The sequence below is a fragment of the Aethina tumida genome, chromosome 5 (genome assembly GCF_024364675.1).
Source record: "Aethina tumida isolate Nest 87 chromosome 5, icAetTumi1.1, whole genome shotgun sequence".
Lineage (NCBI taxonomy): Eukaryota > Metazoa > Arthropoda > Insecta > Coleoptera > Nitidulidae > Aethina > Aethina tumida.
The window spans coordinates 23,881,502-23,895,590 of NC_065439.1; the positions used below are offsets into that span (position 1 = coordinate 23,881,502).

General features: G+C 27.4%; 2 protein-coding genes across 2 annotated transcripts; one reads left to right on the top strand and one right to left on the bottom strand.

Moving 5' to 3' along the window:
• Nucleotides 1–62: 62 nt before the first annotated feature.
• LOC109595619 (high affinity cationic amino acid transporter 1-like) lies at nucleotides 63–11,433 on the bottom strand. Its single transcript, XM_020011025.2, has 10 exons — nucleotides 11,138–11,433; nucleotides 3,703–3,925; nucleotides 2,635–2,763; nucleotides 2,318–2,473; nucleotides 1,653–1,757; nucleotides 973–1,600; nucleotides 774–919; nucleotides 557–720; nucleotides 395–503; nucleotides 63–338 (listed from the first exon to the last, which is right to left on the bottom strand). Exons 1-10 carry the CDS (start codon nucleotides 11,138–11,140, stop codon nucleotides 226–228), a joined length of 1,776 nt encoding a protein of 591 aa, XP_019866584.1. The 5' UTR covers nucleotides 11,141–11,433; the 3' UTR covers nucleotides 63–225.
• A 634-nt stretch (nucleotides 11,434–12,067) lies between these two features.
• Nucleotides 12,068–13,160, top strand: LOC109595629 (60S ribosomal protein L27). The gene is made up of 3 exons (XM_020011038.2): nucleotides 12,068–12,191; nucleotides 12,621–12,845; nucleotides 12,904–13,160. Exons 2-3 carry the CDS (start codon nucleotides 12,627–12,629, stop codon nucleotides 13,090–13,092), a joined length of 408 nt encoding a protein of 135 aa, XP_019866597.1. The 5' UTR covers nucleotides 12,068–12,191; nucleotides 12,621–12,626; the 3' UTR covers nucleotides 13,093–13,160.
• The last annotated feature ends 929 nt before the right edge of the window (nucleotides 13,161–14,089 follow it).

Consider the following 14,089-nt stretch of genomic DNA (forward strand, 5'->3'; position numbering starts at 1 on the left):
CATGAAAATATGTATTGTTTTTGAATTTTTTATATAAATTATCTGAAAATATAAATAAAATGTCAGTTTATGTCAAAAATCGTAATATAATTTATTTCAACATTCTTAAAAATATAAATATTGTATAAAATATAGTATTAAATATAAAACTTATCACATGAGGTCAATACGTAAAATTATAGTCGACTTACGGTTGTACAATTAAAAATAAATTACTACAATTATCTAAAACTTCGTGACTTCTTTCTCTGGAGATTTTGATTTTACTGCCTTTGCTTTTGGAATTCTGTGTCCCTCCTCACTATTCCTCATTCCGTACAAGAAGTAAATTGCAAAACCTGAAATCATTCGTCATAGACCACCTGGAAGTCATTTCTTCAATAGGAAACCTTACCTATAATTAACCAGGCAATAAATCTGATCCAGGTTTGTGCGTCCAACTCCAACATCAAGTACAGGTTGAAGAAGACGCTCAGGCAAGGAATAAATGGCACCAATGGAACCTAATGAACCATAATTTTAAATGTTTAAACGATCGTATGTTTTGGAGCATTACCTTGAATGACAGTTCTGTATCTTCAACAGGTTGTCGTACGATGATTAAAAGACACACTAGCATTCCAATGATGGCAATGATGAACAACAACAAAACATACCAATCTTCCTTGATCTCATCCAGGAGGTTTATCAGCATTGCGCAAACAATGCCTGTGAATATGCCTGAAATGATTAATTAATAATTTCTGCAATAGGAAACTTTTGAGAGGTATTACTGAAAATTCCAATGGTCCAGTTGGTAATGTACGAAGTGGTTGAATTCGGGTATTTATTCCAATTGAGATTGAACAGTGTTCTAATAGACAACGCACTATCTTTGCTCTCTAAACCTGGATAGTTTTTGGCTTCATCTGGTTGATACCTAAACAGTTAATGTAGTAGACTAAAATGTTTAGCACCTGTAGTAAATTATACCTCAAAATTAAAACACAGACTGCAACAATAGTGTAAGCTAACAGTGTTCCAATAGACATCATATCAATCAATTGTTCCAAGTTGAATAGTGCAGCCATCGCTCCTGAAAATAAGCCGGACAATAAGGTGGCGACCAACGGAGTTTGCGTCCTGTCGTGGATCTTCGCCAGCTTCTTGAAGATGACGCCGTCCTTGGCCATGGCGTAGATGACACGGGGCAAGGGGAACATGGCTCCCAACATGCTTGTGCACAAGGCGAAAACAGCTCCAGACGTAACAATCCACTTAATGGTATGCCAACCGACGTTGTCAAATACGTAAGGGAACGGCGCATCTTTGTCCTGCTCGTAATAAGGCAACATGAGGGTGAGGACAGTAGAAATGCCAAAATATGCTGCAAAAATGACGGCCAACGAGATGACAATGGCAAGGGGGATGTTTCTTTGGGGATTCTTGGCTTCCTCGCCGGTCGTGGCGACGGCATCGAACCCGACGAAACCGTAGAAACATTTGGCGGCGCCTTCCATCACGCCCGATATTCCGAATGGCATGAAACCTCCTTCACCTGCCGCATCTTTGAATTCTTTAGGAATGTTTTTTTTGGGGATGTTCCAGTTGTATGTATCGGCTGTAATTTTATTTGATTAATACATGTTTGATGGCGCAGTTTGATGATTTACCTTTCAAGGATCCAGAGACTAAGACAATACCGACTGTTATTAAGTTTAGGACAGTGAAGATGTTGTTCAGGATGGAAGATTCACGCACTCCGGCCGACAAAATTACTAAAAGATACAAGAAAATTAATGACATATTTATAGTAAAGCTCAATGCTGGTGGTGTATCTTAGGTTGCCTATAGTCATTTGACAAGAATTGGAATACAAATGTATTATATTTTTAAAGTCACACTTCAAACATTTCTTATTGAAGTAAGCTAAATAGAAAATGATCCATATTGACTAAAATTGCAACAAAATAAATAAAACGTTAACATATTTATGAAATGTTTCCTTGATGTATTAATAACAATATTTTGTAAACAGGTACTTCAAGTTATTAAAGTGAACATGATTATAGAATCAATTTATTTAATTGTACAAGTAATTTATTTTATGGGAATATTATTTACCTTTTGAATTCCTCTAAGATTGCGAAAATTAGAATAATCATTATCAATTAGATACTTTAGACGACAAATTCCTCAAATAATCAGTATTAATTTTAGTTTTTAGTTTGTGTGTGTAAGAATGCCATAAATAAACAAATTTATAAATAATACCTTGACTCTTAAAACCAGTTTTTTAGAACATTCTTATGGTACTCTTTATTTGAGATAAATTTACCTGTGAGGAGCATGACCAGGATAAACGATAAAAAATCAGGATACTCAGAGAGGAAGCTAACATCCATCGGCATCCAATCCCTAAATGCTTCCCTGATTTTGTGATCGGCCAATGCATCGATGTAATTGCTTAATCCTCGTGCCACACTGGCTGTACCTAAACAAAAAAAAATCCTGTATGTACTTAACATACATCCAATTCTCTGTTGTTGTATTTTTTTAAAAATCTTATCTAAGATAACGTATGAAGATGTTTTGAAACAAATAAACAAGTATCTGCTTTTATTAGAAGCAGCTTATTTGTGGTTTTTTACTTACCTATTATATATTCTAAAATCAGATTCCATCCTATAATGTACGCAATGAATTCTCCTACACTCACGTAACTGTAGACATAGGCCGAACCGGCTTTAGGTACTCTGGCAGCAAATTCGGCGTAACAAACACCTTTAAAAAATGTTTTTTTTTTAATTTTTAATAAATGGTGTACTATAACAGTTGATGATTAATATTGTTTAGAAATTCGTGTACACAAACAAAATGATTATAATGGTCTGTCATAATTAACAATAACACGTCAATTATTTTCAAATTAGAGTTAATTCATTCTCAATCAATCAGAAAATATATAAATTTTAATACAATGACGTCAATCCTATTTTGTATCAAAACTGGAAAAAATAATATCTTTTAATTTGAACAACCGTTAAAAATAAATAGTTTAATGTTTAGTAATTTAACGGTTTAGTGTCTATCAAAGCTCATTAAAAAAATTTGATGACGAATTAGATGTTTCAAATTATTTTCTATTTCTTATAGCACATTAAATAATATCAAATCATATATATTTTAGAAATAAAAAGTCTAAAAAGTTAATGCAACTTATTAGACATACAATTTAAAATATGCACATATTAATTAAGTATTAACAATTCATTAAGAATTACATAACTATTTCCGGGGAATAACTTCTTATAAAATTAAAATTACTTCTACTGTTCCTTATATTATTACGTAAACATTTTTTCTTATGCGGATAAAACTAATAAATGGCTTGCCAAATTATTCTTCTGTTAATGACAAACAAATATGCTTTCGAACAGTGTAAAAAATCCAAGGCTATAGAAGCCATAATTGTGCATGATTATTGTAATTTACAATAACATATGTGCTTTTTTTCATTTTGCCCAAAATTACACCAATTTCCTGATGAAATCCAGCGGTCCCATTGTCGGTCTGGTGGAACTGAACGATTTGTGATGCGAATAAACAAACAGGCGTAGCTACACACGTAAATTGTAAACAAATATGTGTAGGTACAATTATTAGGAATTTAGAAAACAATGAATTGTCTAGACCTGAATCAGATAAACTGATAAGACTTACCAGCTACAGCTGAAGCGATGGCGGCAATGAGAAACGAAATGCAAACTGCCGGACCTGCAACAGTTTTAGCCACCGCACCGGCCAGAACGTACACCCCTAGACCTAAAGTTCCGCCGACTCCCAACGCCGTGAGATCCAGAAGGGAGAGACATCGGTCTAGTTTGCTTTCTTCGGTGTCGTCCGTTTGCTTCCTCCTCGTGAGCGCTTGAAAGAATTTTGACAACTGAAATCAAAAATTTAGTTTTAATTTTCATATTAAACTCTGTTATTTATATTTTTGTGTAGTAATTATCTAAAGGGGAAGGCTGTGTTGTTTATTAGTTGTCACTTATTTACAACTTTTGTTTTTGTATTTATTTTTACGCAATTTTCAGAAATTGTGTGTGTGTGTGTCATGAGAATTATCGATATCTAAGTACGTTTAGATCAATATCTTGATTCATTAGATATTGTAGACAATTGTATTAGGACTAAAGTGGTTTGTTTTGAGTGTTTTGTTTTTTACAGGCTTAAAACTAATTTTTCTAAGGAAATTTAACATGTTATCCTTAAATCCTAATTTGTATAAATTTGTAAAATACTATTTATTAGTATTATATTAATATACTCATTTAATATATATTATCATAGTGTTTTATTTGAAACGTGATACATATAAGGTAAAACCTTGACATTTAAATATTCATAAATGCTTTTAAGTAAAATTGTATATTTTACTGTTTTAGTGATAATATTTAAGTTTATTACCATTTTATGTTGTGCAATCTTTTCCAACAAGTGACTTTTTTACTTTTAATATTCATAATAATAAGAATAATATTTGATATTTTTACTGATTTCCAATTTAAAGCAATGATTCATTGCAAATTTACTTAATTTCTTTAAAATATAAATATGCACAGATAAAATTTGCTAGAATATGTAAAGATTAAATTATAACGGTGTTTAAATTTTATCTTTCATTGTTAGTCGTGGTTCATTTTGAATGAAAAAGGCATTTCTCTGTACAATATCATTAATTTGTTCCACCTAAAATTTCTAACCTTATTTATTTTAATTGTATCAAATATATTTTTTAATTTTTCACATCACCTCTGAAAATGTCGAAAATTTTAATCCAAATCATTATCAATTTTATTTGGAATTTTCATACAATTTTTTTTCATAAATTTTTGTTATAGCTTCAACTGTATATTCGTTCTATAGAATTATGGAATAAATTTTAAAAATAAACTACTTTTAATAAAATTATGATTATATAGTTTATTAAATTTTGGTTAAAATAATTATTACCTAATTAATTGTGTCAGATATTTTATCAATTAAAAATTAATAAATTGTACGATTATCTGAATCAATATTTTATTAAATATTAATAAAAATAATATTATAATCTGTTAATTGCATTGTATTATTCCATTAATTTTGAAATAAATAATATATTTAAAATTACTTAAAGATAATATAATTAATTATTTCACATTCAACTAATCAGATTTATTTTTTATTGTGATGATGTTCTGTATCTTAACATCTATTGTAACATTCTTATTATTTTTTTTAATTTATCATTTTTAATGTATTTCAAAACTGTACAATCTCGTAATTTATTCCAACCTAAAGATCATGCTACCCTTCTTATATTTTTTATTTTAATTATAATAATTGTTCCTGTAATTATATGATGATTTCTAAACATTTTAATTTCAAATCATTATTAATTTTATTTTGTACACAAATTTTTTTATAAATTTTTGTTGTATTTTAAATTAATTATTTGTAGACATTTATGTTAAAATAAGCTTCAAATGTATGTATATACAGAATTATGAAAAAAGCACAATATTCTAAAATCCAGATTACTTTTAAGAGTAATATAATATTATACAATAATAATAATAATATATTATTAAATATTAATTAATATTAGTATTACGTTATTTGTCATATATTATATCAATTAAATTTAACAAATTTTATAATATCTAATATTTTATTAAATATTAATAAAAGTAATTATTAAAATATTATTACATTGTCATCTATAGATTATGTACTATATTATTCCATTAATATTAATATTGACAAAATTATAGTTTTTGCTTGTAAATTTAGCAAATAGTAATACATTTAAAATTAATTAAAAAGAATGCATGAGTTGAAGGAAAAGATATCGTGCACACAAAATTTACTAATAAATAATAAAAAATACAAAAAAATAGTTCCCTTACCTGTACCATTCTCTGGCGAAATTAGATTGTAGACCACCAATTTAACAACTAACACATAGGTGTTTTATCAAACGAATAAAAAGGAAAACTGACTGTTCGATTAAGTTTATAATATAATTTTAATTTAATCATTACATTTTACTTTCAGCCAATCAGATTACTACAAGATTTGTATCGAAGATTGACAGATAGAACATACATAGATAATTTTTTAATTGAGTTTATTAATTACTGTCAATAACCATGCTATCAGTTGTAATTACTTAACACTTAATATATTGTTAAATGACCAACAATTCTTGGAATATAAAAGTTGAGCAGACAGGCTAATTATTCGTATAATTTAAAACTATATTTTTAATGAAACGTTCCATCTTTATTTGTTGAACATTATGTGTATATTTATTATTTATTTATGGTTATAAAAAAATAATTTGTATAAAACAATGAACACATTCTGGTGGTTCACTACAATTTAAATATTTACTTTTAATTTGAATATAAAGTTGGTATCACAATCAATTAACGTCATTATTCAACTTTCAAGTGGGGCAGTCAAAGTTTAATTTATTTATCAAGATTATTAGGCAATACACACGGGGAATTCTGGTTGACGAATTGAAATATTTTAAAAAAGTATATAAAGACAAATGTACAGCAAAATAAAAATCCTCCTTGAAAGTGCAAGAATAAATTAAGATATCGAAAGCAATTCCAATATTAATAACGTGTAAAACGAAAGTAAGGTTCGTTATGCATCGGGTAAAACCTAAAAGAGCTGACATTAATATTCAATGATCTTTTAACAATCACATTCCCAGTGTGATCGATACTTGACGACAATTATCTCGTAATTTTAAAATCCTATTGTTAGAGTCAAGTAGACCTGCAGATTTTCCGCACTGATTAACTTAATATATGTAATAGTTAGTTCCAATATGTAATAGTGAGAGATAACAATATAAAAATGTACAATTCTACACGTGCTGTCAAAATAGTTATTACTATATTGTTGTAATATAATAGTACAGTGATGTATTAAACGTGTTTTAATTTGCTTTTCTATATTAAAAAAAATATATTGACATTTATAAACACACTTTTAAAATTATTATTTAATGCAGCATAATTTGTTATTCAAAAAGTGTCTTGTTCTTTAGTGACTACCTTGTAAAATTGTACTTGACACAGTTCAATATTTGGATAAGACATTTTTATACCATCGTATTCTTCGCAAATTTTATTTTATTGTTAAAATATGTTGATACAACACCCACAACAAAAATAACATAAGGTTAATTAGTGGTCGCTAATTTATTCATATTAATAAATCGTGTTGTTTTTCAAATCAATTGTGATTAAGTATAACCGCAAATTATTTAAAACGATAATTTTCCTTATATAACAGAAAACTTATTTTAAATATCTATAATTTAACTTACTTGAATTCTAATAATTAGAAAAGCTAGAAAATTTAACAGAGGAGTTATTTTTATAAAAAATATAGATATATAGTTAAAATGATCCAGACTAAACAAATACATAGTACAAATGATAGACTGTTTATTTACTATATGCACATAATAACAACTTAAGTACTTATAAAATATGTTTATATTTTTATAGTTATTTTTAAACAACTTAAATTTTTATTATTTTTTTTTTTTGTTACCTAGTTTATTAACAAAACAAATGTTATTATTTTCTTAAAAATGTACATAAATTAAATTAACGGTTTTATTTATTTATATCTGGAATTACCTCATATGTACCAATGTTCAATTTTTAAACATCTATAGTGAAAAATAAGAATAACGTTTTCTATTATATTCCATAATATTATAATTTAATATTTTAGTTAATTATTTTAATTATTTTATTAATTTTAGTTTTAATTTAATTTGAATTTTAATGAATTTAATTTTTATAAAATTATTTTAATTTTTAAATATTAATTTAATTTAAATTTTAATAATTTTAGTTTACATTTAAATTTGATTTATTAATTTTCATTTTTATTAATTTGATTTGAATAATATTAATTTTAATTTTTATTAATTTTGGTTTTATATATATATATATATATATATATATATATATATATATATATATATATATTAATTTTAAATTTTATTTTACTCAATTTTAATAATTTTAATTAATTTATTTTAATTCTATTATTTTAAGAATTTTAAAGCATTTCATTTCACAAAACATAAAAATACAAATTTTGCTTTCACTTCCAACCACAATCTACTACATTAAAATTTCATAAATTGCAACGATTGGTCCAATGTTGAAACAGTTTCAACTTTCGGCTCGAGAAAATTTCACACATGTTTTATTTCCACGAAGTGATGAAACCAATTAAGACATATTTATGGAATTTTACCACTTTCAATTATTTATGCACATTACATGATGATCGATCAACTTACTGCCGATTTTTAATCGTATTCGAATGAATCACGAAAACTACCGTTTATCGTTTAATAATATTAAAGATTAATAAAAAATCTTAATCGGTTTAATTATCGCAAACGTTTCGTAATGTCTCATATCTAAAATGTCCACTTCTAAAAGTTTTATGCAATTATTAATAATCTCGCTCATTACAATTCACATTACACACAATAACTCATCTCCCATTACTGTATCTCAATTGCGATACACAATTATTGACGAATAATTAGAAATTTATGTTGTAACCATTCTGCAACGCTCTAATCTGGGTGAACAGCGGTTCCGATAGTTCGACTAGGTGAATTCTTTTCACTTTTTTCAACTCGCACTGTTTCGGGACGGGCCAAACCAGTTGTTGCGAATATCTTCAAGGGTCAATCACATTCAAATTGTAAATATTTATGTGGTTTTCAAGGGGGCGATGATTCAAGGTTAAACGCTTGTGCCCCACATTTTTCAAGTCCGATATTCTACAATCAATTTCAGTTTTGTTGTTGCACAGTTTTACATGGTAAACTAAAATATTTTACACATGTATACGTATTTACCTTGAAGTTCCCAGTATTCTATGGGCAAGGTAATTGTTAATTATAGTTAATAGTTAAAAGTGATTGTAGGAAGTAAGGTGTTATAAAATTATAAAAAAAGTTGTAAAAGTGGTGAATGCGCTGTCGACGAACACCTCAAATTTTCGGCGAAAACTTTCTCTAAACGTAGCCCAATTTTTTCACGGTGATTAATTACTTTTTAATAATTACGTTTTGGCACAGGAAACGATTCAAGTCATCGGCCATTAATATGCGAGGCGTCGTTCGCCAATAACATTTGATTGTGTAACAGATCCTGTTTTAAAAAAGGATTGTTACACGCACCTGACCGACAATGACCTAAAGAGACCAAGTGAATTCCTATAATGAGCTGTTGGCAACTGATATTTAAAAATGATTTTACGATGCTTGATGTAATGTGCGTTGATTGGATCAAATGTCCTCGACGTAATTGGAACGGCGGTTACGAGTTCGTAATGAAAAATTGTAAATAAATATTTAAATTCAAGAAATAGATAAAGCGGATTGCGACAATCGGTTTCAAAAGTGGTTCGTAACAAGTGCTTGTAGGTACTTTACCAGATAATAGGATAAAGGAATATTTTTATGTGTTTCCGAAAACAAAGTAACAATCTAATTGTTTAATGACAATTGGAACAAGTTAAAAATTAGCCCAAGGCAATTTGTTTAATCACAAATAATATTTTAATTGTGTCTTGTCGGAAAATTTTACCACTTATTGCTTGTACCGTTTTGTATTGTTTTGTTTTATAAATAAACAGTTGATTTATAAAAAGTGGTTTTTAATTTGCTTTATCAATTTTACCTAGAAATCAATTTTGTAATTAGTTTGACAATATTAAAGAAAAATTATATTTTTTTGTATAAATTATTAAGAAACTATTTTTAGACATATTTTAAAAAATACTTAAAAATATATTTTAAGTTCTTATATGAATATTTTTAAATTATAGGAGTAATATGCCTTATTTATAATAAATCAATGACAAGTTTAAAAGCATTATTCTTGTTACTAGTAGTTGAAAAACAAGATTTTTTTTAATGATTAAAAATAGATTTCAAGACATTGACCACTTTGACTATTATCTTCAAAACATGTTCTGTTGTCTATATATATATATATATATATATATATATATATTAATATTTATAAAAAAATATTGTCAAGCTTTATTTTCAATTAAGTATATTCTTTACTAGGAACTGAAAAACTAGATTTTTTTAATGATTAAAAATAGATTTCTAGAAATTAATTTAATTTATTACATTCAAAATATGTACTTTTTGTGGTTTTATATGTATATTTTCTAAATAATTATTTTTAAACCTTTATTTATTAATATAGAAAACTATTTCATATTTATAAAAAATCAAGGCCAAGTTTGTAAACCTTATTTTCAATTAAATATATTATTTGCTAGTAGTTGAAAAATTAGATTTTTTAATGATTAAAAATAAATTTCAAGGAATTGAAATTAAAAAATTAGACATTGATGGACAAGATTGTAAATTAAAAATATAGTAAATCAAACGAAAATTTATATCAAGTAAATTTTGTCAAAACTATTCATGATTTTATATCAGTATTTTTTATATAATAATAAGAATAAATTTTAAAACAACTTTTTATTACATTAAAAATATATTTTTAATGCATACATTATCAATCAAATATTATTTCATAATTAAAAACAAATTAGGAAAATTTATATTAAGTTGATCTTGTCAAAAAATTGCTATTTTTATACACAAAAATTAATTAATTAATTTCTAAAAAGTTAATATATAATTTAAAAGGTTTATTTTCAATTAAGTATATTCTGATGAATAAAAATTTCAACATTTAAGTTCTATTTTAATTTATTTCTATAAATACCTAAACCTCCTGTTTATTAAAAACATACGTTGTTTAAGAATCAAAATTAAAACAAAACGAAAATTTACATCAAGTTAAAGTTGTCATAAATTACAGAGAAAATCTGGGGAATACCCAAATAAATGCATATCAAGGTGCTTTACAATTGTTTCCAACTCACTGAGTTCAATGAAGTTTACCGTGTGAGAACATAACAAATTCCTTAAATCCTCAATAAACACAATTATTAGCACAATAAAAATTTTGCAAGTTTTAAAATACACTGCAAAAACAAATAATTATAATATCGTGCTTACCATTTTTGTTAATCCGCTAGTACATGTATGTTTTTACAAATAAAAAAAAATCAGAGACACTTGAACAATTTATTCCCTACATCAACACAATTCGAAAAGGCTTCTTCACCAACGACTAAAAGACATGAGGCCGTCTTCGCGCATTTATTTACGATTTTGTCGATGAGGAACTCGCGGAATAACTTATTAAGTGTTGATACCTTTTAACTTGTGTAGTGGCAGGTATAGGTATGGGACAGCATAGCGCACACTGCTGGCTTCGATTTGCCTGCCCCTCTCCTGCTTTGGTTAAATTGGTTGGATTTTTAAGTGGTGCATTCAATGAAAAAGCAGGATGAAAAAGTGCGAAAGAATCACTTGTTGTTTGTTAGATTTATAGGAGATTCGAATGCAGTAATGAATGGAAGAATCAGTATAAATGTTGAGTTCCTTTGGTTACTCTAATTGTTACAATTAATTAAGTTGATTTCATAATTGTTTGGTTGGGGTTTTAAATGACACGTTCAATGAAATGGCACCGTGGAAAAATTCGAAAACTAACTCCTTTTTCCTTCATTGCTAAAGATCCAAATACTCTGAAAAAGCAGTATAAATATTTCTTCCTAGCTCCTAAATATATCATCAATACCTTTTTACACAATTTTATAGATTTGACAATTATTTGCAGAGAGAATTTTTAATGATCTTTTCCAATTTTAAATTCAGATTAATATTTAAAATTTAACTACAGTCTAACAATTATTTTGGATAAAACAGATAACACCAAAAATATTAATTTGTCATACATTTAATTTAATTTGTTTTAATTAATTAGTCAAGTTTCATAAGTTTTTGTTTTACCTAATATTCCAATCAATTCAGAATTTATATTTTAAATTTTGTTATGCACCATAATTTATTATATTTTATCACGGAGTCACAAGATATAAATGTATCATATTTTCACTATACATTATTTTAAATCGTTCGAATTTCGCGGGATAATTGTGTTTACGTAGCGCGCCAACTAGCGGCTCTTTCTTCAGTCTTTCAGTTTAGGTAGCAAATAAAACCCGTAAGTATTTTTTCAACATCTTAAAACATCTACGAAATAAAGTAAGTTTCTAAACGTTTTCATGGATTTTTCGATTGTTTAAACTTTGTTTCAGTTAATTTTATATGTATTTTATGTAATTAGTAACGAATTTTATTAAAATAAGTTAAAAGTTGTCACTGTCAGATTTGTTGGTTATGTCGACATGTTTTGTAGTCTTATTTTATAAACGACTTCAAAAATAAACATTTTCTGTATTAGTTTAGCTGTTCTTAGGTACCATTTAAAATCTGTCTAGACTCGCAACTTATTATTAAGTGGTAAGGAAATTATAAATTTACCACATTTTAAGGTTAAGGGGACATGTTTTGTATTACATACTGAAAGGTTTAGAAACTTGCCAATAGAAAAAAAAACGCAATAAATTAACCAGTAAAATTTTGTTTCCAGGCTAAAATGGGTAAGATTATGAAACAAAACAAAGTCGTGTTGGTCCTTGGGGGCCGATACGCCGGCAGGAAAGCCGTAATCATCAAAAACTTTGACGACGGCACCTCCGACAAACAATACGGACACGCTCTTGTAGCTGGCATTGACAGGTACCCAAGGAACATCCACAAACGCATGGGTAAAGGCAAAATGCACAAAAGGTCCAAGATCAAGCCTTTTGTCAAGGTAACATACATATTTTATTATTAAGTGGCTTTAAATCATAAAGTAATGTAAATTTTAGGTTCTTAACTACAACCATTTGTTGCCCACCCGTTACTTGGTAGATTTGACCAGTGACTTGAAAGTGACAACAAAAGACTTGAAAGACCCCATGAAGCGCAAGAAGATCAGGTTCCAAACCAGAGTTAAATTCGAAGAAAGATACAAGGAAGGCAAGAACAAGTGGTTCTTCTCTAAACTAAGATTCTAAGCTTTAGAATAATCTTTTTTTGTTATTTAACATGTTCACATATAAGACCTAATAAAGTGTGAATTGGATTCTAGTGATTTTATTGTAGTTCTGTCTATAGTTTTAGGTTCTAAACAGAAATATAAGGTGTGAAACTGAACTTATCATTTGAGTGTCCTTTGGAAATTATGTTTTTACAAATGTTGATGAAGTTTACAACTCAACTGCAACTATTAGAATAAGTTTACGTGCCATTGTCTACAAAAATATTAAATTATATTTACATAAAAATTTGAGAGCAGGTAGAACACATTCAATAATGAAGAAAATCTAAATAGTTCTTTTTTAGTTTCTTCTGAATATACACCAAGTCAAATTTAAGAGGCATATCTCTTGTGAAAAGTTTTTTTACATATTTCAATAGACTATACCTTCAAAAATAACTTTAAAATTTCATATGCATATTTCCAATAGTTTCTAATTAATTAAGTTTAATGATGCGAATATTGTGATTGATCCAACTTATTGATTTTGTTTTTTGTTGTATACGATGTTTCGTACATTAATTCCGGGCCTATGATTGAAAATACATTTGAAATAAATACAGATTTATTGAGTGCCCATGTTGCGCCTTTTGAATATCAGAATAAACGGAGTTAAGCTGTCTCGAAGAACAGCCCAACAGGCACATTTTAAAGAAGAGGAAGGTGGACCAGGAACAACAGATTAGCTCTAAACATAATATTAACTATTTATAACAATGAAATTTATTATTTTTTGTTTAAACTCGTTTCTGTCGATACTATATTTTTCAAATTTGCTGCAGATGTAACTCGAACACAAATCATCCGATCCCTCAAATTCTTTTTCTGCCTATTTTGAACATATTTCTCTCTACATGACTCCAGTTTTTCGATTCCTAAAAAAATGTAATTTTGGCAGGCCAAAATCAACAAATTTCAGGGCAAAATTCGACACTTCAAAACTTAAAAGACAGTGAATAACTCTCTTAAAATTA